The 24,841-nt window shown below is 36.0% G+C and overlaps 1 protein-coding gene and 1 pseudogene across 9 annotated transcripts in view; both read left to right on the top strand.

Annotated features, from left to right (window-relative positions):
• INPP4B (inositol polyphosphate-4-phosphatase type II B) overlaps positions 1 to 24,841 on the top strand; it is a 613,177-nt gene that overhangs the window by 489,808 nt on the left and 98,528 nt on the right. For all 9 annotated transcript variants that reach the window (XM_033135157.1, XM_033135154.1, XM_033135152.1 and 6 more), the window contains 2 exons: positions 4,762 to 4,870; positions 23,061 to 23,238. In XM_033135157.1, coding sequence (XP_032991048.1) covers positions 4,762 to 4,870; positions 23,061 to 23,238 — 287 coding nt within the window. The remainder of the gene's footprint in view (positions 1 to 4,761; positions 4,871 to 23,060; positions 23,239 to 24,841) is intronic.
• Positions 15,518 to 15,821, top strand: LOC117038289 (28S ribosomal protein S36, mitochondrial-like; annotated as a pseudogene).

Raw genomic sequence — 24,841 nt, 5'->3', positions numbered from 1 at the left:
GCCTCTTCGTCTTCTAATCCCTGCACTGAAGGAAGGAGCAAACAAGAGGAGCTATTCAGAGCTCCCTAATTTCTGTATCTCAAGAGTGTGGGTCTATCACATCATCAATGAAGCATAATTATCTTTAGAGATGTTTAATGATGATGCCAAATTGCGTGGACTATTTTGAAGCAGATTTCCCTTAAAAATCCTTTTGGTCTCGTGATTCACGTCAAAGTCATATTGTGGCCCATTTTGAAGTCAGGGATTAGGCTTAAATTGTTCCTTGAAATGAGATCAGCATGTCTACATTGTTTTTATTAACACTATTTTTATAGTTGTAGGAATTTTAAAGAGATCTTCTGGGAAAAATAGACTTATTATCTCATTTCTATTATTAAATGGCTTTTAAAAGGCTATGAGGCAGCCCTGTTATTAAATTTCAAACCAATCTAGTATCTTTAGCTTGATGAGACTCAACTTGAATTCCACTTCCCTTTTATATCGTATACTATGCCATTTTCACAAAGCCAAGGACACGTTCTGATGTATAAAACATCAAAGAAAGAAGACACACATATTATATTTTTTAAGAAAGAAAAAAAGGCCTTTTAGCTTTTCTTGCTGAATTTTCTATAAAATAAAATGCCCATCTAGATTTTTACAATTGTTCCTTACTACCAAAAATCTGAAAGCTTTTAATATGTACCGTTAAGGGCTATTCATATCACAAATATACCTAATTTAAAGAGCAGGGTAAAATGGGAAAAAATCTTTAAATGAGACAAACATTACTGATCAGATTATTATCTTAGAATTTTAATATTTTTGTTGAAAAAAAATTTTTGTATACCTCCTCTCTCCTGGAGGAAAACAATCAATTGCAGTTAATTCTAACTAAATTTAAAGGAATACAACCGCTCCAGCCAAGAACGGACAAGGTACTTTAAATACATGCATATCATTCTTCATTAACTAAACTAAGAAACAGGAAATAAATCCCGTGGTGTGCATAGATCTATCTACTATTTTTGTAGGTGTTAATTGCAAGTGAAATTCAAAGCTGAAAGGGCTAAAGAGATAGCTGTTGTAATATAGTAATATTGATAACTAATAATTATAAAATAAAAATTGCAAAATATTAAAACTCCATGGAGTATTCTATTGAGTTGTAGGAGTTCATTCCATATTTTGGAGATTAACCCCTCATTAGACATATGGTTTGCAAATGTTTTCTCCTATTCTGTAGGTTGCCTTTCCTTAGCTATGCAGAAACTTTTTCGTGTAATGTAGTCACAGTTGTTTATTTTTGTTTTTGTTGCTTGTGCTTTTAGTGTAATATCTATGAAATCACTATTAAGACCAATATTATGAAAACATTTTCCCTATGTTTTTTCCTGAGTGTTTTACAGTTTTAGGTCTTTTGTTTAAGTCTTTAATGCATTTTGAATTGACTTTTGTGCATGCTGTAAGAGAAGGGTCTACTTTCATTCTTTTCATATATATAATCAAAAGTTCTCTATTCTTTTCTTGAATATGATTCATAGATGAGTATATAGTTATCTTCATCCCCTGGATATGTATATTCTAGATTCCAATATGGTTTTTTTTTATTTTCTGCATAGTGTATCTAAACTTATTCTTCAATGAAGAATAGTAATTTCCTACATAATCTAAAGACAAATAAGAAAAACTGAATTCAGACTCAAAATATTTGTTTATTAACATTTATGGAGCACCTACAACCTGCATGACATTGAGACAGTTGAGTGTTCTTTATTCCCGTTTGAACTATTTGAGGAGAAATGTAAATATTGAAGCGTCTGTTTTGTGCAGAGTGACTGCCTGGCCACCCACGTAGGAGAAACAATCTCCTGCCCTGTAGATGCAGGGAGGCTAAAATGGAGGCAGAAATCCTCCTGACAGGCAAAGAGGAGGGTCAGTATTAGCGTAAAGATAGTTCACGGTGATAAGAAAGAATGACATTTTCGTAGCAGAGTTGTTAGAACTGATCAGATAAAATGTTGAGGGAAAGAGAGGAATTGAAAACGATCTTGAGAATTTTTGTCTGGAAGATTTTAAGGAATGTGATGGAAGAGCAGTTTAAAAGAGAACAAGTTAAGCATAACAGCTGGTTGACATTCAGTTAGGAATTGGGTTATTTAGTGTGGAAGAGGTCAGAACTAGCCAGAGATGGGTATTTTATAGGCTTCAGTAAAAATGGAGTGTCAAAACCCTAAAAGGGATGAGTTCGTAAATAGAAAGGAGAATGGAAATAAGTAAAAGTCCCAACTTTGGATATGTAAGAGCTTGTTCATAACTTTGGAAGTTTTTTACATAGATAGAGTCAAGGATCACAAACTCCTACATTTAGATTTAAAAATAAATAATCAGCTCTTTATTATGAGAAGTGGAGAGTAGTTGAGCAACCTGCTTCTCTTCCTTTACCTGCCACTTCAGAGTTTCTTGTTTCCTTCATAGATGACTAGAATTCCCAACAGCAGTGACGTGAAAAAAGAAAGAGAAAGTTTCTGTGCCTAGAAAATGCTGAAACTTTAGATAGATTCACCATGAATCTGACAAAGTTTAAGCTCAGCGCCCTTCATGTGCATGGGCCTCTTAAAACACCCTGCGAAGGGCTCTAGCCCCATGTTCATGGTCAGATAGTTTTGCAGGTTTTGCAAAAGTGTGATATTTGAACCTCCATCAATTAATAATGCTTTCTCTTTCCACTCAGATTTCCCCTTCCTTCCTTCTTCTCTCTTGCTGGGTAGGGTTGGAGAGACCACAAACTTTTTTGGATTCAGCGAATCTAAGACTTTTTTCTTTTTTTAATTGAGTTAGGAATGCATTTAGTTTGGGCTTAGTGGGACATATGTATACTTTTTAGTCACTTTGGTATATTGTTGGTATTACTGGTCACCCAGGTTTTAGCAGAAAAGCAGTGTATTTCCCTGCAGTGTCATGATGATTTACCTTTTTGCATTTAGTTTAAATTAACATAGGAATTGATTGGTTCAGAAAATTGGTTTAAATTTAGGATCACTTTCCTATTCAGACTGAAAAGTTTACTTTTGCTTCGCAAAAATTAAAATACCGCCTTTCTTTGCTTAGTTGATGGGATTGCTTCTTATAGAAAAATAATCATAAATAATACTTTCTGAATGCTTATCACTTTTAAATACTTTCAACTTCATTTTATAGCTGAGGAAACTAAGGTATAGAGAGGTTAAGTGATTTGCCCAATGCCACACAATTTCTAGGTGGCCATGGACTAAAGTTCCATGTAAATCACCTAAGCCACTAAGCCATTGCTATCCATCCTTAGAGTAGATTTCTGAAGACCTTGGGTGTAACGTCTTTGGACTTTAAACAAAGTAGGTTATTTCTCAAGGTCTTCAGGTTTCTCGTCAGATAAATGAAGATGGACTAGAAGTTAGTGTTGTTGACCTTTGGGTGATCTCATGAGCAGTTGAGAAAGCTGTGACCCCTTTCCGTGAAGTGGGACAGATGCACTCATACAATTTGTATAGCTTCATGGATACCCTGAAACCTTTTTCTTAGCCCTAGGTTAAAATCCCCTGCACAAAAAAAATCTTTAAATGTCGTACAAGTCCAACATTCTGCTATTTTAAGAAAAGCTGACTGCAAGTTTATTAGTGACTTTTTAAAAGTGCAAGAGATTACTACTCCAGCAATATATTGGGTGATTGTTCAGTATCTGCCTCATTGATGGGTATTTTGGGTTGTATTCTGCTTTTTTGTGACCTTGAGTTCTCTGAATGCTACTGAGGTCTTTCACTTGTAGACTTTTTGTATTGAGAAAAATAGTACAGGCACATTTACATTGAACCACTATGGCAAAGTTATGGTGTTTACCTGAAGCTAATAAAATAATTTATTTTCCCTATAAATCAGATCTTAAAAACAGCCAGTGTGTCAATACCAAAATCAATTTGAAAAGGATCTACTACAAAATTAGGTTTCTCAAATAAAATGTAGTTTAACAAGAGGGTATTCACTCTGCCTTCCTTTTTGTGGGGATACTTTTTATTAGAATGTAAAAATGATAGCTTGTTTTGAAGGGGTAAACTTAATATGTAGGAAACTTGATGACTTTCAAGCTCAAAGGATTGAATTTCAATTTAAATGTATGGATTTTTTGTTAAAAAACAAAGTATCTTGCTGGAAAATAGATCAAGAGACATTTTGTGTATTCTTTTTTATGTCACCTAAGGAAATTGCAAAAGCATGAATTAAAATTGTGTAAGATTTAGTATACATAGGCAGGAAACTGTTCTATGTAGATTTTTTTTTTTTAAATGCACTAGTACTTTTCTGCCCTTGAACCAAAATGCATTAATATGTTGGTTCTTTTCTCTGTAAATTTCAGTAAAAGATTGTTCATTATTGTGAATTTCAATCTGATTGCAAATTAAATGATGCAAAACGCAATAAAGTAAAATACACAAAAGACCAATTAACATGTTATCTCAGTAAGTATACAGAAGAATGAGAGAACATCCTGTTCTACACAGTAGCATATAATTAAGATGGAGTCATAAATCAAGGAACTATTATAACTTGTTTAGGTGCACAGGTGGCTTTTAAGATGACTGATTAGCTCCTCTTGCCCCCTTGAGATGTGAGTTCGTAGTTATTCCTGAAATATTACACAGAATAATGCCTCCAACTTCAGACACTGTGGATGCTCCAGTGCAAACAGTGTGCTAGAGAGAAATGTTTGCAAAGTGTTCAACTCCTTGTCCGTTTCTATTCCAGATGCTCTCTACGATGTCATCACTGTGGGAGCCCCAGCTGCCCATTTTCAGGGATTTAAAAACGGTGGTCTTCGGAAACTACTCCACAGATTTGAAACGGAAAGAAGAAAGTAAGTGATGACAGGACCTATTAATGATATGATCTTCCCTTCGGGGAGTTTGTAGGCACGATTAGAAGAAAGAAGCTTGGTCTGTCACAATGAATAGTCCTTGCATCTCAACCCACATAGTAACTTCAAGTTGTTGAATTTCCCAGAAGTACGTGAGCCGGAATTAAATTAGAATAGATGAGATGCCTGAATATGCTGCTTATAGAGGAGCACTGTGCTGGCAAAAAATATTTTCTGGAAACCAAGCTACTAAAAAATAGGTAGTGTTTTAGTATCACCTATTGCTAATTCAGAGGGATGGTGTTCAGATAGAGATTTAGCAGCAGACATACTGTAACTGTAAAGCCAAAGACACTTAATGGATATCATGAGTTCTAATATATGACTCTGACCCTCCTTGTGATTCCTACAGTGGTCTGAGGCAAGGCTCATCACTGGCCTGTCACTTAATCGTGCCATTTGAAAAAGAGACATCAGTACAGAATTCTATGAGTTAAGTGACGAGATTAAAAGAGAAAATGTTCTATTCCTTAGGGAATAGGCATGACACAAAACCCCAAGTACTATGACTGTTATTTATAATTTTGATATACTCTCTCAATTTTTTGTTTGTTTGTTTCTGCCTACTTTAAAATATTGCATCAGCAGTTTCTCCCCCATGTACCAACCAATTATGTTTATCCTGTAATATCCTCTGGCTATGACTACACTCGTCTGAACCATAGAGTCTTATCCAGGTATGAAGGGTAACTTTACTTTTCTTTTTTTTTCCAAGTAGTTACTCTTCTTAGATCAAGAACCCACATTTTGAAAGTTAGGGGTAAATCACTATTCTGTAGTCATAGTGGGTTCAGTAGTAGTCTTAGAAAATCTGAATAACAAAACTAGAACTTTTTTTTAATGTTTTATCACACTATCACATAAAGCATTTGTTATTAGATGTCCAGATGTTCAAGACCAAATCATTAAAAGGAAGTTAAAATTGAATAACTGATACACTGCTATATAAATATATAAGCTAACAGTGCATATTTATTTTTCTGTCTTGTTTTAAAGAAATTGAGTTTGGTACAATACCATTAACTCAGCTACAGTCCCTATTCAGATTTTTCCAGATGTTTAGGCGGTTGTGGTTTTTATTTATTTTCTTTTTTGTGATTTGAGAAGATATATCATTATACGAAATGGTATCAAAGGGGTAGTAGATTAGAGTAACCATGACCGTAATCATCAGAAAGAATTGATCCATTACCACAAAGAAAGTCCTTCAGGTCATTCTCAGTAGTCACATCCTTCCTGCAAACCCTTCTGCTGCAGAGAGCTGTTGTGTTGCCTTATTGTTGCCACAGGGAGTAGAAGTCAGAATTCCAACCAGGGGCTCTGAGGGGAGAGGCACCTCCTATTGAATTTATGGGGTTTGGAAATCAGCTCAGTCACAAACCTCAGGGGAAAAAGATGCCATCTTCTTTCCTGAAATGGAATGGGTGTATAATATAGGTTTCTGCACATGAGCTCTACTAGGGGTGGTGTCCCCACTGACCCCCTGATGCACCCTCCTTTGAGTGGGAGAGGGACACTGCTGTTTTTGTGATATTCACTCCCAGAATAACCAGATATGATTAAAAGTTTTCTGTTCTGTTAGGGCACCCTTTTACTATCCCTTTGCCTTTTCTGGGGTACTATTGTTAACCAGCATTTTGCTGCATTAAGGACTTCTCTAGCAGTCAAGTTGGGATATATATAGGTGACAAGAAAAAAAAAATGGAACTCATTGTCATTAAGGACTGAGACTCCTAGCCAATCTGCCTTCCTTTCTCTACTTCTTAGAGTCTTCTGATAAATGACTTACATGTTCTGTCTAGAATGTGTGTGGGGTGTGTGTGTGTGTGTGTGTGTGTGTGGTGTGTGATTAGCAGAAGTAAAATAGATTGTGTTTACTCCATTTTGTCTGAACTGGAAGTCTCTATGTTCAGAATTCACTTAATCTATTTGTTTGCTCAATTAAATTTTAAAGGTCATAATACAATTAGAAGACTGAAAACTATTCACAGGGCATATAGACTCTAGCTGAGCATATAACACATCAGTATGTGAAACATGGATCCTAATCCTGTAATTTCATAAGATATCAGTATATGCTACTGGCAAAGCCAAATGTTAAGTTGTGTGGTTAGACTCTGAGTAAAATTCCTTGAGTTTTAAGTATCTGCATGAATATCTGAATTCTTCAGTGTTTTCTACTTGGATATTTATATACACACAGAGAAACACACAGCTCTAGGTTCAAATTTACAATAGAGAGAAAAGTGTGTCTGATACTTGTAAACATTGATTTGCTTCAGGTTTTCATATGTTATATATCCTATTGCTTTATTGATAACTTTATTGATAAAATGCAATACTTTTTTTAATTAGAAAAATAAGTTGGTGTGGATGTTAAAAGAACTCTCCATAGGGCAATGGTATGGGACAAACATGGCTTGCTGAAGCAATTCACAGATAAGCATGGTATCAGCCTGTCTATCAAGTTAACAGATGATCTAAGCAAAGATTTCATGCCTGAAGTGATATCACACTATGCAAATCATTTTTATGCAAGCTTTTTGAGCCATAAGTATCTCATGTGCTGTTCAAGAGCAGTCATATAGAAGTAATATGACTGTATGAAATGAGTAACTTACACCTACACATTTACATTTGGCAGTGCAGAAAATCACGTCAGTGAAGGAAATTTTCTTTTCCTCTGTTTTCGTTTGCAGCCCCCCCAAAAGATAGCCAAATTTCTTAGGCCTGTTTTTTGGGGAGACTACCACAGCCATTGTACTTCTTCAGCTTAATTTATTTTCTTCTCAGCTAAGCCAGTGAAATTCTGTTATCTGAGAACGGATGTAATTTATGTGTCTGTTCCTTAGTAATCTATTGTTTGATGAATGCACTGACCACATAATGAAAAGGATTTTAACATAAGAAAGTCTTGCTTAGAGGATTCACAAAGTGTAATTCAGATCACAACAAAACTTATTTTAGAAGCTACAAGATAATTAATACGGAAGATGGATTTTTTAAAGCCCAAATATCTGAGTACATTACTCCCCTGTTCAGAAACCATCAAGGAGTCCATGCTCATCCACTGGACATTCAAAGCTTCTGTGATCTCACCCCATCAGCTGTCTCTTTTTATCACCTCCTTCTCCTGTAGGTGCTCACTGGATCCTTGTAAAACTGTTTCTTGAAAGGACTTCACACTTTTCCATCTCTTCTCCTTTCCACACTCTGTTCCCTTTCACAGGAAATTCTTCTGTTGTCATCTCCCCACTATTTTCATTTCTTTCTGTCAAAACCATATACATAATCCTATTCAAAAATTTTCCCATGGTCCATCCTAAGATCCCACCCTCTCCATTATGTCTTCCTGATTTCTCAAGTTGATTTGACTCTCTGTCCTAATATTTTATTTTTATTTCTCTTAAAGCCTTATTAGGTCACAATTGTGGTGTTTTAGGTTTGTTCTTGTTCGATACTTCCATAACAATTTGTGATATCCATGAGTAAAAGATGACGTTCTCTTGAACTGTGGATCTTCTGGAGTGTTCCACAGAATACTTAGCATACAAGCATTCCATAGATCAAATTCACCAGGCATTGGAATTCACAGATGAATCAGATATAGTCTCTGATTTAAAGTACTGAAAACTCCCATGAGTGATAAAGTTTCACAAGTTCTCATAATATAATAAGATCAATATATAGAACAGGGATTCTCAACCTTGGCTGCAGATTAGAATCACCTTTGAAGCTTTAAAACATTTTATCTGTGCCAGGATATCACCTGAGACAAATTAAGTGAAAGTCCTGGGAATGGAGCCCAGGACTTGGTACGTTTTAAAAGCTTCCTGGGTGAGACTAATGTATAGATCGCTAGGGTTGAGAACCACTGACATAGATGTAAGTGAATAGTTCTAGGAGCAGATAGATGAATGTGTGGAGAACAGAAACAGGAATAGTGACACAGATGCGTTGAATTTGAAAAATGTATAGAACATCAATTGGTATGTATCAGGAGAAAAGAAAAATCTCTGTAAAAGGATATTTACTGAAATGAAGAAAAGTGTTACAACTCGCCTACTGGAAATTTTTGTTTAAAGAATCTCAAATTCATTAAACAGTTGCAAAATGAAACGAAAGATGAGAGTAAAGCTATAAGAAGTTTGATCTGGGAAAATTGGGACCTGAGTAACATCTAAACAAATAAAATTGAGCATATCATAGAGGCTTTTATGCTGTAAACATGAGCCTTTTCTAGGAGAATCCAACCCCTAATTATGTGTATATTTTATTTAAAGACCAGGACGTTTATAACCATGTATTCATCTGTTACATTGAACATCTGGAGTCAGTGATTTACCTATGACAGTATTTGAAAGTTTCTGAATTTCTTCCTCAAAATATGAATCCATTCTTTTACTTTTGGTATTATTTAAAAGGAAGTGGAAAATTACCACAACACTTGTTTTACCTGCTTTTGTCATTTTCAAATTTCAGCAGGGACTTCAATTCATCCAGACCTTTCACTGAGTAGGATCATGACCTCAAAGCATAGCCCTTACATTAAGATAAAAAGGCACCTCATGAAAGCCAAGAATCTTCGCAAAGGAAAAAAAATAGCCAATGAGAGACAGTGTTAACTCCTCCTTGGGAATATTAATTCCCTGTGATCTGCCTATTCATTTGGAACAAACTCAGAACTGACTCCCTGCAAAGGATCCTAAGATCACATGCCTGCCTTCAATATCCACCCTGTTTTTTCCACCTCCCCCCACCCCATTCTGTTCCAGATGACAATCATCAACATTTACTACCCCACAATTTCAAATGAAATCAGAAAGAAAAACCATTTGGAAAAGACGTAAGGAAAATGAACTAAAATTTTACTAATAGAAATATTTTAGGCTGTACTTGAACCTGTAAGAACTTGAGTCTATACTAGAACTTAGGGGAATTTTCTGAAGGTAAGTAAACCAATCATACAGAGTTGAACAGACCAGTCTTACCTTTTATGAGATCAGTGGTTACACAATCACAGGGCGAAAACTCCAAGGAATGTTTTCTTTACTGTTGTAAGGAGAAATACAAGTTTACATTTCCTTATTCTCTATTATAAATATGAAGCTTCTTAGATAAAAGGGAAAAATATTGCATCAGGGAGCACTCTGTAGCCTGCAGTGTAGCAGGCAGCCAGTAAACCACAAACGGAAGAACCAGATGCAAAACCTTTGAAATATATTCTTCTGATAGAATCACTAACCACTGCTCAAGCTGGAGGAGATGAAACATAAATTAACATTTGTATTTAGTAACATAGCACTAACGTATCTAAGCAAAACCGTCAGAGATTTTCAATATTTCCCTTTATATACTCTGTCTAGTCACATGTGAGCAGACCAAGAAGTAGTTACAAAAATATTTGTTTCAAAATCTTCACTTTCGTGCTTAAAAATAAAGAGTTTTTTTAATTTGTTTTTTGTTTTGTTTTTTTATGAAAGAGAATGAGTGATTCAAATACATTTAGCGAAAGCAACGAGACTGCATCTATAATTTGATTGAGGGAGCCAATTTTTTTTTTTTTTCCTACTTGGAGGGCTTTCTCTGTCTCCAGCCTGATCTCTAGCTGATCTCTAGATTTCTCTCAGAAACTTGGCAGAGCAGTTTAGTCTGAGATCATGGCATATATCTTTTTAGTAGAAATATGTTTGATCTTTCAGTGGTATATATTTTTAATAAATACTCTATGGATTATTTTCCAATTTTGCAAATATGTTTATAAGGTAATGTAGAAAAGTCAAAGAAAGAGACTAAAATTACTCCTGACCCCCCTCGTCAACAAGACCGTTATTGGTGGAGTCCTGGTTCAGTCTCTCCTACTTTGTTTTTCCACTTAGAATCTACACTTTTATTATTTTTTCTTATAAATTCAAAAATTTTAAATAGCTTAACACAACTAATTATTCAAAGTATATAAATCGAGTGTGTTCCATTAAAAAATATCTGTGTTCGTGGTCCCTTGGAAGTCCCAATACATACACCCAAACTCGTGTATAAAAACATCAGTCTTATAGCTAAAAATTTACATTCCACTCACATTCAGATACATTCTCTTTCCTTTTGAAAAACACTTTATATCACACATAAAAAAAGTATCCCTCAGACTGATGGATATAAGCATAAGTATAAATAAAAGCCCTGTCCATTCTGGGGTTTTTTTTTTCTCTCTTTTAAATTAGGTTCAGTAGCTAACAATATGTCATTTTCAGGGAAATAGAAATTTAAATCTTTGTGTAGATTATAATTTGATTCCCTGGAGGTACATTTTTTTCTTCCTTTGAGTCATTTTCTCCTCGGAGCCTCTTAGCCCTCAGCTCAGTTCATATTTGAGCAAATACACAGCTAGGTCTGCCAGTCTGTGTACCCGACTGCCAGTCTCTGTGTGAGCACGACACTGCATGCAGCTCCAAGTACACAACAGCAAATCTTCGAGAATAAGTGGGTTTTATCTCATACATCTATAGCTCAGAGTAGGGAGAGAGGAAAACAGTCGTGTTGAGACTCAGGTATACTGTTTAAATGGTGTTCAGGCTTTCAAACCACTGAACTGAATGTGATACAAAGGAATGGAAGGGTTTTGGCTAAGTTACATATGATCCTTAAGGATTTTGTAATGCAGCTTTTCTCCTTCTTCATTCCCTTTTAAACTACGCAAATAAAATGTGCTTGTAGCATACAAATTGAAGGAATAAAAGCAGATCAAGTGAAAAGCCTGCCTTTCCATTCTCCTCCCCAGAATAAACCAGTTGGAATAGCTGTATATATTTCCCTGAGCAATTTTTTTCTAGATATTCAACCATTTGAGTTTTCAGTGGTTATGACTATTAATCCACAAACTAAGGTCATGGGAATGTAATATTCTTGACTTTCCTATAGCTCAGTTTAATTTTTCTGGCCCCCATTTTGGGGCAAGGCAGAAACTTTTATCTCAGACAATTCATAGACTGTACTCCCTGTGTGGATTAAATCCTGGCTTGGCCACTTACTGGCTTTGTGACCTTAGTCAAATTACCTCCCCTCTCTGTACCTTAGTTTCCTCATTTGTAGCATGGAAATAATATTATTTACCTCATAGGGTTGTTCTGAAGATTTAACAACTTCATATACACCAAAAATTTTCTAAAGCTACCTGAAACATAATGAAAGCTTAATAGATGTTAGCTATCATTTATGCAAACTATGGAAACAAGTATATTTTCACTCAAAAATGTTTTGACAACTTTTAATTTCAATATATGTAGACCTAATTTTTTTCCAAAAGCTAAGCAGGATTTTATTGGTTGAATAATTATCTGATCAGTACAGCATTAATGATCATTTAGATTGTTTCTAATTTTTTGTTACAACCACCTATGTTTGCAAGGCACACCCTTATTCTTATGTCCCTGAAAATTGGTGTTTCTTTCTGATAAATTCTTAAACACGGAATTTCTTAGTTGAGGTTGTTCCATTTTAGAGATGCTGCCATATTATCCGTTAAAAAAGTGGTACCAATTGTGCGTAAGATGCCTAATTGCCCCCATATTCTTGAGCACAGTGCTTTAGATACCACTCTGTGTTAAGCCCAGGTATGGCTCTTGGGGTCCAGACACATATTTACAACCATCTAGCAAAAAACTCCCCATTAATGGTATCATCCAAACACTTCAGAGTCAACATTTTATGTCATCGTTCATTCCCTTACCCTCACACTTCTCTTTAGGATTCTTTTTCTTAACAAAAGTCGCAGCCATTCACCCAGATGTTCAATTTAGACACTAGAAAATTTTGATAACTTTTCTCTCCTTGCTTCCACTTCCAAAAAAAAAAAAAATCAGTTGTGTCAGTTCTACCTCCCTATTTCTTAAGAAATCGTTTGTTTCAATAATGAATTATGGCTGAGGATAACCCTAACCCATAGCAGCACCAGCTTTTAAATGTCTACACTAAATCTTTTAATCATTCTCTCCAGGCTGGCTCTCATCCAAACCATTTTTCTCACCTTGGTTGGAATAATATTTCTAAAAGGCATATCCAATCTAGTGATTTCATAATTTCAAACACTTTCAGCTGCCTCTTCCCTGGAGTATAAAGTCCAAGGTACATAATATATTCATATGTTCTCTGACCCTGATTTCTTCTCCAGCTTCGTTTCACAACTCACACCATCATGTCTTCCTCTCACACCACCCACCATAGTGAACCAAACTGAACTTCCTCAGTTTTAATTCTGCCTACAGCCCTTCTCGGAGTCCACATCTGCTTTTTGCCTCCAGAGTACACACATCCCTACGGGTCTGTCTTCCCCTCTAGACTGTGTGCAGTGTGAGGTATGGGCTGGGTCTACCTGGTTTACCACAGTAGCCCCAGGAAGTAACTGGATAAGTGTTTGTTGAGCTAATAAGTATATGAGGGAGAGAATGAAAGCAGTGAAAGGATTGCCTGTCATGGGAGTATCACCTCCCTGCCTGAGGAGATAGATCAATGTGACTGAATTAGGTAACAGAAACATAGGGAATGTTTGTGAAATTAGGAAATAGGCATTTGTTGAAAATGTCTTCTTATAGGCTTTAAAAACAGCCATTTATCAGGTACTAGAAGCTTAGTGTTTGTTTGCTACTCACATTAAGAAAAAAAAATTGTGTGTTCTGAAAGGAGCAAGTTGATATTTTTTATAAAAATAGCCAACCTAAAATCTGGTTCAATATTAGTAATGCAATGGTGACTTAAACATTGAAAAGCTGGGGATAGGCTTCCATTCACCTGCCCAAAAGCTTGTAAAGCAGAGTGTGGTATGAAGGTTAGTCAAGAAGCATTGTGCATACTGTGACAGTTCAGAACTCTTTAAATCTTTTATTTTAAAGAAATTAATTTTAATTATAAATGAAAATTAGTTTGCTAAATGACCTAGAATTTATAGTGACAGTGAAGAGAATAGTGTATGAAAATAAAACACATAATCAGTCTTAATTGTGGGGTTTTAGAAAGCCTCCAGTTTCCTTATTTGCACTATCAATGTGATTGATTTATCAAATGATTAGATTGTTAGAAAGAATGGTTAAAATCTTGAGATTTTTGAGGAAAGACTTATTAAGTATAACATCACTATTTCTTAGGAAGATAATTTGACTTTATAATTAAACGTTTTAATTTCACACAGTTATTAAGGTATAATCTCAGAAGAAAAAGTAAACCAACAGGAAGATTAGGATTTAAAAAATAAAGTGTTAAATGGAACAAGCAAATTGCAGAAAGAAACCTTTATTCTGCTTACTTCAACAGCTAAATATGAAAAGATAATATGATTTGACGACTTATTTTCTATAAAGCAGGAGTTCATTTCTCCTTCACCTTGAACTAAAAAAAAGTATTTTAAACCATGGCACAGTTATGTCTTTTCAACTAGTATGCATTTAATCCAAGGAAGAAGTTTGTACTCAGATTAAACAGCATATTTTTTAAAGCTCTCTATTAGCTTGCTGGATATTTAGTATCCATCATTCCAAAGGCAGCAAACAGCAGGAAAAAAAGTCATCTACAAACAAATATTCAGAACATTAAAACTACTCTATTTTCCAGACTTTAGAAGCTAACTAGAGAGTATCTCATTCTTTGCAAGATTACAGTAAAGGTACTAACTTAAAAAAATATGTATGTATAAAATCTGTGTCATGGAAAAATCTCACAATTGGCTTGTGTAATATGAAAAAAAAAAATGGTGTTATTGCAAAATCTTTATTAGATAGGAACTTGCCTGAACAATTCCACTGTCCTCTTCCCGCTCATGAGGCTCTTGTGAAAATCAGTAGTTATTGCAATGAGCTTGTAAGGAGACAGATAGCTTGGCCCGAGATGGTATCAACACAGGTGGAGAGAAAAAGATTGGTTAGGAGATATTTAGGAGGGCTTGGCAATTGTTTGGATTCTGTGTGTTTGTTTGGAGTGGGAGGTAAAAATCCAGAGTTATCAAGACTCCCAGGTTCTGTGCAGAACACCTGGGTATAGTGAGTGGTGCCATTCACTGCACCTTGGCTCAGAAACTCTAGAAACATGGAGCAGCTGAGAGACGAGAGAGAGAGAGAGAGAGAGAGAGAGAGAGAGAGAGAGAGAGAGAGAATGAGAGAGAGAGAAGTAGATGGTCATCAGCTGTAATCAGATGGCCATCTGCTGTGGCTGGCTGGCCATCAGCTATTACTGGTTAGCCATTAGCCACTGATATAACTGCCGTGGCTATGCTCGGAGTTGGTTGGTTGGCAGAGAAGCGGATTGCAGATCGTGTTGATCCTACTTCCTGTGTCTGACCCGGCTGCCAGTGAGACTGGAGTGCAGAAAGACCTCTCATTGGGGTACTGGTGGATGTTTGCTTTTGTGTCTCGACCAGCCGCCATCGAGAATTTAGTGATATGACTCCCCTACCTATCGCTCCGTTGGTGTTCCTTTTCGGCCTTACCATATCCTATGTCCTATGTTCTTATGCGGGGAGCGGGACCAGAGACCATGCATGACAATCAGATTTGCATTGCATTTTGAGTGACAGTGTGGAGAGAACTTAAGAAGGGTAAACAGATGATGGGCAGCACGATGGCATCTGCCAGCAGTGTCGTTCAGGTAATCAAGCCACATACTCCATTAATAAGTTTCCCTGACAGAAGAGACAATCCTAAGCCCAATGTATCAGAAGTTTTGAGATCAACCATCTCACTCTTCTTCAATTTCACAGCATTCTAAGGGAAGTAAATCACCAGATTGGCTGATGCATCAGGGTCCACCAGACACTGCAGAAATAATAAAAGCATTACCTCAGAAATACAGAAGGAAACTTGTATCTCAAGAAGAAATCGAATTTATCCAACGTGGAGGTCCAGAATAAGCACTGACAATGTGGGTGGTGTTTGTCATCAGACGAAAGAATAGTCTTTACAATAAAGGACTTCGAAAATGAAAAAAAAAAAAGAAGGGTAAACAATTAGACTATTATAATAGTGATGGTATGAGCAAATGGTGACTATTGAGTTAAAGAAGTTTTTTAGGAAATATTTATAGGATTTAAATCCAGCTGGATGAAGGCTTGAGGGAGTCTGGGTAAGGCTGAAGGATTCTTAGGTTTCTGGTTTCTATAACTGGGTAAATGCCAAGGCCCCTGGGAAAGGCAGTCCAGGACATAAATCATTTGTTTTCATCGCTTATTAAAAGAGTCAGTTGTCTATATTCAATATGAAAAGAAGTTTGGGGAAATAAGAAAACTAGTTTGTTGAGTCTGTGCTTTTTTTCTCAGTAAAGAATCTTTTAACTATTAGAAGTAACAGGGAATCTGAGATCACAAATTCCCCTGTTTACCTGATCAATGAAAACGCTGAGGTCCAAACACTGAATCATCCATACTGACAATGATGGAGCCAGAGCTACAAAATAAAAGTTCTGTCCCCACTATCAAATTCGTCTTCCGTACTCATTTACCCTCCAGCAATCAGTAGATATTCAACACAAAACACATGCTCTTAATAAATGAACAATGTTGGTTGTAACTAATTAACTAATAATATTAGTTACAGATGACCTTTCTAGGAATTGATTTTGCTACTCACCAGATAGAAAATTTGGAAAGTTATTCCAACCAATTCCTTTCGGCTTTTATGAGAATATAATTTTAAAAGTAAATTAGTTTTTCTGTACTACTTAAAAAAAAAACACATGAATCGATGGGTGATTTGCACTCAGATCAGTTAGTATTTTAATCTGCCTAAAATTGCTCTGTACGGAGTCAGTAAAAATATTTCTAACATTTTTAGCCTTATTGGTTCTCTATAGCTCTATCAAATACACCCTAAGAAAACCACTTGAAACTGCTTCTCAGCCTTTTGGCTAATATCAAGTGAAGAAAACCATTTATTTAGGAATATACCTACAATAAAAATGATAAAAGAAAAATAATTTTTCAGAAATGTTTATAGATTCTATTCATAATAGTAAAATATTAGAAACATCCTGAATGATTAAGCAAACTATTCTGCATCACCAGAGTAGAACACCGTGTAGTCATTTCAATTAGTATGTGATGACCTATGAGGTATGTAGGGATGTATAAAAAAATGTCATGGGTACCTGAAAGTAAACATGAAATTATAAGTATACAGAAGACATCAATCTAAACATATCGGTGAATGTTTTCGGAAAGGTAATACGTTTACTTAGAGTGTGCAGATAGATACAGAGTTCTCGTTCTTTTAGGATAGTTTTGTTTTCTATCTCCTTTTTATCTAGTTGTAGAATAAGAGAAACGTCTTTGTAAAACCTTTCTGCTTCCAGCAAATATGGAAAACCAGGTAATATGAAAAAAAATCAACTATAAATACCTGGAAAAGTTGGATGCAAGGTGACACCTTTGTGCACTGCTTTTCAACGACTGTGAGCTCTCGGTAATGTAAGGAACTGTGGTACTGAGTGATTAGTAAGCAGCCTTGCAACTGTGGCGTCTCGAGGATATTTGCCCGCATCAAAAATATAGAGCCTTAGGCTTGCAAGGTCTTATGGGAAGAAGATGAGGCCAAAATTCTCTCCCCTTTTTCTTCTCTGCCACCAGCCCAGGCTGTGGCATTTAGAGGACAGGTACCATCACACTCAGCCACTGATTGTCTTGCTGGCTGCCTCTGGCCTCTTGCTTTCCTCAATGCATTGAAGAAGTAGCAGTCATTAAATAGTTGCTGGAAGCAATTTACTGCAAGATGATTTTCAAATTCTTTCTTTAGTCTAATCTGTGTTATAAAATAGAATCCTGCATCTTCTCTAATGAGCTTTGTTTTAATGAGAAGATGAGAACTTCTTTGTATTTTATTTCAATATTTATCGTCTGTATTTACCATTATGTTACTAAATAAAAGTTGTTGTCTGTGTTAGTTCTCATATCTTTTCCAAATTTAAAATGGGTCAATACCATGTTCATGAGGTTGTAAAACATAAGAGTTCAAACTGTGCCGTAATAAAGACCTGGGTTTGAACCCTGGTTCTACCATCCATACTAGGTGTGTGATCCAGGCCAAGTTACTTAACCTTTCCAGACTTCAATTTCCATATCTGTATAATGGAATAATATTTGTTCTTTAAGGAATTGTTATCAAGAGTAAATAAAATTGTCCCTGAAAAGAATTTAGCATAATGCTAGTCCTATAGCATAGACCAATAATTATTAGCTATTGAAATGAGAGAAAGGAGAAGAAGAGGGGGGTGGGATTTGGGTTATTAGAGTTAATTCTACAGTGTAAATTATTGGTTTTATTAGATACCCTCCACAAAAATATCATCAGATTTAACAGGGACAAAAATTTAAATGGCTCCTAAATATCCCTCTGCTTTCCCGTATCACAGAATCATAATCGCCAGCTCTATAATCTCATCCACTGGGAACATTTGTTTTTGTTTTTCCTCAGCCTTACTGAGGTATAACTGGCAAATAACATTTTTATATATTCAAGGTGTATAACTTGATGTTTTGATATATGTATACATTGTGAAATAATCACCACAATCAATAATTAGCCTGTCTATCATCTCACATAGTTACCATTTTCCTTTTTTTGTTTTTATTTGTTTTTGTGGTGAGAACACTTATGATCTACCCTTTAGCAAATTTCAAATGTACAACAATATGGTGTTGTTAACGATAGTCACCATGCTGTAGCTCCCCAGAACTTACACATCCTGCATAACTGAGACTGTGTACCCCTTGACCAACATCTCCTCATTTTTCCTCCCCCTAGCTCCTAGCAACCACCATTCAACTCTCTGCATCTGTAGTGTAATTTGCATACCATACAACTGACCTCTTCTAAGTGTACAATTCAGTGATTTTTAATACATTTATAGAGTTGTGCAGTCATCCTCACAATCCAACTTTAAGACATTTCCATCACCTGTAAATGTCCCTATGCCCGCCCATTTGCAGTCCAGGGAATATTTGCTTTTGTAGGATATTTGGGAATGGTTTCTATTGTTGTTCCTTATCTTCCTCTATACTTTGATTAGGCAAGGAGTGGGTAAAGTCCAGGATGGAGTTGAGAAATTCTTTAGATGGGAGGAATTGGAAGACGTGATTTGGGTGTTAACTCCATCACACCTTCGCAGAGGAGTGAGCATGAAAATACCAGAAGCCAAATTAGGAGAAATAGAACCAGCCAGTCCCTTGGAAGTTGGCGAAGGAAATCAGAGTACATGAATTCAGGGGTAAATAGGCCATGGCAGGAAGTGATACCACACTGGACTTGGTTTATGTAAAGGCCCTATAAAAGTGCTTGGGAAATCTTTATCAGAACAAGAATAGACCTAAGGTTATATAGAGATAAGTTTAATGGCCAAGAAATTGCAAGTAAGGGCTTCAAACTAAAAAGTGGAATTGTGGGAGCCACTGTGATCAGACTCAGTAGGTAAATTGCCTTTGAGAGCAAGTTGAACCACAATGAATTTGAGGTTTTATCCCTCTTAGTTGGCATTCCTGGTCACAGAGCTAATAAATGGCAGAATCAGCCTTGTTCGAAACACTGATTCTAGAATTAACATGAAACTAATATGTTTTTAAAAATAGAAGTTTCAAAGATAAAAAGACTATATAAGCATTGTTTTGATTGTATGTTAATTGTATTTAGCAATTTAGAGTACATGAATATGAATATTATTTAACTATGTGCTTTATTTCTTTTTTGTATCTCCTAAATATGACACGCCAGTGACAACATGCACACACACAGATATGAGCAGGTGTGTGTGTTTGTGTGTGTATTCTAATTAATTGATATTAAAGAATTTAAATAAATACAAATTAAATTAAAATGTGTATATGTGCGTATATACACTTTAATTGTTTCATCAATAGAAAACTATTATGAAACCAATTTCAATTTTTATTATCTATAATTTGCTCTATTGTATATATCCTATGAAATGTTTTTCCTCCAAGCAAATATTTTGTCCTTCTGCTGGTTTAGGCTGATTGATAGTTGACTCAAGTGTCTAAATTCAGTTTAAATTTTAGACCACTATTAAATAGAGTTTAGCTATATTCTTTTTATCTCGATAATTAAATTATACTCATAACCTTCCATTTAAGAAGCTATAACTGTTAAAATATATGACATGTTTAAAGAGTAAGGCCCTGAATAGGTAGATGGAATTTATGTATACTTAAAATTATTTTGTGGTGGCGATATTTTTTTTTTCCGTACCATGCTATTTCATCCTGGACACCAACAGTGGCTTTTAGTGTGGACAATGAATCTTTCAGCCTCACTAGGCAAGGTGCTCATCTTTAAAAGACTTCATAAGGAGAACCCATGCCTGTTCTATAACACCACTGCAACAGAGAGTGACTTAGGAGCAGGGGGCAGGAGTTATGCTTATGCCCCATGATGGTGATTGAAGAATGGACTGGGGAGGAGAGAAAGAGGGTAAGGAGTATACTGGGAGAGACAAGATGAAAGGATGATGGGAAAGGTTAGGGGAGGCACCGCTGGCAATGAGATGGGAACCGAAGCATCTTGTGCGACTATAATGATGGAGTACAAAAGGAGCCTTGTAAATCATTCACGAAAATTAGAATAAGTTGGGATAAGTTAGAATAAGAATAGTGAACTTTTTTCAGAGTCATTGTGCAGAATGAGCAAGGGTTTAGAGGGAATCTCAGTCGAAACAGTGACAACAGGCATTTCTGAAAGTGCTCTACTTTCCACCAGCATCAGGATTTCCTTACATGCTTGTTTCAGGTACCACAACCTACAGAAGCCGAATTTCCTGGTGTTGGCAGGGAATCTGCATTCTTAAAAAAATTAATACCTAGGTCCTGTCCCCATCCACAAGTGACTCTTATGGCTGTTAAAATTTGAGCACAGCTGAACTGGCTGGGAAAAAAAGAAAGAGCATGTGAGAAATAAATCTTGAAAATGTATGTGTTCAACTCAAATGGAGAAGAGACTGTAAGGGAATTTGAAGAATAAGAAACACGTAGAAAAAAAATAATGAAAGTAGATAATGTTCAGGAATAAAGTGACAGTGAACCACCAGGAAAGCATGATGTTACTAAAGAAGGATGACAGTGGTGACAGAAATCAAAGAATGCATGGGAGTAAGTGTGTGAGAGGCCAGGAATGACATACTCAGAGAGGACGGTCATGTGAAGAGAAAGATGAGAGACCACACATGGCCTTGAGAACGCTAGCTTTCCAAGAGCTGAGCCGTGGGAGGCCTGTCAGTACCCATAAAATGACACCAGAAAGCATTATAATGACAGCGGAACAGATCAGTGAAAAGGGATCGCAGAGCCGCTACTCCTCACTGCTTTCTGTGTCAGGTCTGTAGGAAGTCCTACTCTGCCCCAGAGCTGCTGGGCATCCAGCAGCGTCCCCACCCTGGCGATGCACCAATATCTTTAAATAATCATCTTCTTTGCAAGGTTGTTTGAGTTACTGAAGACTGTGGTGGATGAAACTTTGTACCAAGTCTGAGTACAGATGAGTAGGGGACATCCCAGTTCATGGTTTTTGTTAAAGGTCTTAACACACTCCCGCATAACAGCAGATGAATAAAGCGACAGATGAGTCAGAAGGAGACGTAGATCATTGGCAGGAGCTATTGTTTCCTTTCTCCTTCTCGCCATCATTATTCATCATGTACTTCAATTTTCATTAAAATATACAATAAGTAGTTAACGTGTGTTTTATTTTTCAGTGCCAGCTTCTGACATTTAAAAGTCTAGAGTACAAAATTGAGAGCAAATTCTAAGTGTTGCAGACAAACAATGTGTTTCTTCATAAACCTATCGTTGGCTTCTTGTCCTGTCTTATGAACAGCCCAAGCAACCAAGGACGTTTCTTTTAATCACTATGCATAAATAAATAAATACTAGGTAGCTAGATGAAATATACAGTATTTGTTTGTAAGAATATTGTCTTTCTGAGGAAACTGACACTTTCCCCTGAAAATCATTGATGTAAGGAGAGGGCTTCCTGTGTGTTAATTTTTCTGAGTGAATGCTACTGTTTGAAAATAAGAAATGGAATGATGGGAGTTTTAATAATTTAGCTGGTAAATATGGAGAAAATATTCAATAAATACTCAACACAGGTTGCAACATATTACGCAAAGTGCTTTGACAGTAGGATGTAAAGGGATGTAAGCAAGCTTTGCACCAACCATGTGAATGCACCACCCGTGGCTGCTCTTTTCTTTCACTTTGGTGTTTTGCGGTTTTATTCTTTCCATGCTAGAATGCCTCCTTGGTCTTTCCTAATGAAATTGGCCAAAGACTGTTTCCCTCTGTGGAATCCTTACCCTCATAACATGCTTGACCAATTCCTAGATGATGGTTCTGAAAGTCAGTAATTGTAACGAGTAATCAACTTTAGATTTTTTTAACAAGTTAAATGAAAAAACCACAAGGAACAAAAAGGGTGGTGGTAAAATAATATGATGACATTTTTTTCTGCTGAAAAAGTCCTTTTTCTATCCAATAAAATTCCCCATATGGCCACTTGGCATTGATTTCTCTTATCCCCTATTCTCAGCTATTAAAATTTACTCCTTTGCTCCAAGTATCATGGGAGAAAATATAGGTTGTAGTGATTGAATATTTGCTCTGTGTTAAGCACTCTTTTAGGCACCTCACATGAATGATCATCAGCCTTACCCACCTCTTAGAATTATTTGGATAATTAGTCCCACCTTCCTCATGAGGAAGCAGAAGTCTGCCCAAGCCACCTAGATAGTAAGTGCCAGAGCCAGGATTTATATTCGAATCCCCCCACGTATAAAGCTCCACACTGTGTGACCTCAAGTTCATTAGTAACTAATATTAATACTAATCTGCTTTGATGACTAACACTAGATGGATGTAATCATAAAGAATATTCCTAGTGGTTGAGGAAGGACTGCATTTATTTTACCAACTCTTAAAAGATATCTTGGTTATTTTACTCAAAAACCTCTTAGGACATCGTAAAAATCTCTTGGAACAGTTCCATAGGAAGTAGTGATATTTAGAGTTATGTTTATCATTTGCAATCTGATGTTAAGGGCTGCAAATTCTTTCTGCCTCATGTTTAACTCACCTGTATCTGTGTTGTTGCAGTACTGGATACCAGTTTATTTACTATTCACCTGAAAACACAGCCAAAGCAAAAGAAGTTCTCAGCAACATCAATCAACTACAACCTCTGATAGCAACCCATGCAGACCTACTGCTTAATTCTGCAAGCCAGCATTCTCCAGACAGCTTGAAGAATTCTTTAAAGATGCTTTCAGAAAAAGTAAGATCCAAATCATTCCTACAGTGGGGAAAACGAAACACCCCAATTCCCATTGGTGTTGCTTTCTGCACACACTGCCTTTCATAGCACCTGCAAGTGTAAAATTGACTAAGTTAAAAAGTAAGCTTCAAAGTATTGCCACAGGATCAAAATGAATTGACCTCAATTCTCTTTCCAAATCTTACTGAGCACTAATTTTTTTTTTCCTTAGTAGGAAATGAAACCTACTATTGGTTGGTATATATTTTTTCCTCTCCTGGACATCCTTCGTTTTCTTTGGTTCATGGTCTTATAAAATGAGTTAAATTAGATTTTGAAAATTACTTGATTTTCTTCTGGTGATCATCTAATTTTTATGCACGTAAAGCTATACATTTGAATAAGAATGTGACTTCATTTGAACGTAGGACTTTGATGTGGCTTCTTATCCAGGGCAGTGTAGGGTAATTCCTCTGCCTGAATTTCCTTTCAACATTATCTACTGGGAAAAGGTTCTAAAATTGTCCAAAAGTATTCATTATTATTTGAAATATAGTGGGACGTTAGCCTTAATTTTTCCAAAGGTGACTTGCACCTTATATACAGAGGGGGAAAGGTAGCCTGGTAGGTCATAGATATTCAACATCAACTTCCATAACTAATTAGAGCAGCCGAGAGAACCAAGATAGAACAAGACAAATTGCAGCTCGATTTTTATGTAAAACCAGATGTCCTGGAGTCAAGTTCCAATACACTCATCCATAGCCTCTGCGTTCTGAGGACACCTTGCCATTTATTATGAGATATTTCCAATAAATATGCCCTTGAAGAAACTGACCAAATAAAATTCTCGTGGTATTATTTTAGAATAAAATAGCAATATAGTTCTTCAGGCCCCTGAAGAACAGATTCATAGAAACCTGAATACTATATATGTATATATTTTTCATTCAGATATGCTAATGTGTAATAATACCTTGAACTTATTTAACATTTTAGTTTACAATGTACATTATCGCATATTTTTCTCATAGGCTATAACTTAATATCTGTTTTCATTAAAAATCAGCTATTATCTATTCAGAAAGGTCAAATGAATTGTCTAATAAACTAAAAAGTGAACAATTATAACCTAAGAGCTCCAGTTCAAAATGCAGCTTCCTCTCCATGTCAGAACAGGTGTCTCCATCATGACAAGAAAGGGAAAAATTGACCCAAATTTCATAAGTACCAATGTTGTCAAGTATTATGCTAGGAGCTTCATGACTGATGTTATTTCATATAATCTTCAAATGGCGAGTGCGTATTATCTGCATGTCACAAAGAAAAAGATTGAAGCTCAGAGAAGTTAAGAAATGTGCAAAAATCATGTAGCTAGAGTCAAACCCAGGATTCCGACAAAACCACGGTTAACATCTGGGTCTGATTGACTCTGGTGCAGAAACTTTCTGGTATCCTCAGTGTAGTATATGTGTTTTGACACTTCCTTTAAAAAAAAAAAAAATAGATCAACTCCTCAGCAACACTGAAGTATTCCAGTAGTCAATAAATATGTCTAATAATAAATATGTTGTGGCCAGGATAAAGGACAAAAAGAGGAGAGTTGCGCCCAGTAAAACAGTTT

Source organism: Rhinolophus ferrumequinum, chromosome 18, assembly GCF_004115265.2.
Source record: "Rhinolophus ferrumequinum isolate MPI-CBG mRhiFer1 chromosome 18, mRhiFer1_v1.p, whole genome shotgun sequence".
In the NCBI taxonomy this organism is placed as follows: Eukaryota; Metazoa; Chordata; class Mammalia; order Chiroptera; family Rhinolophidae; genus Rhinolophus; species Rhinolophus ferrumequinum.
This window is presented reverse-complemented; position numbering and strand designations above follow the sequence as displayed.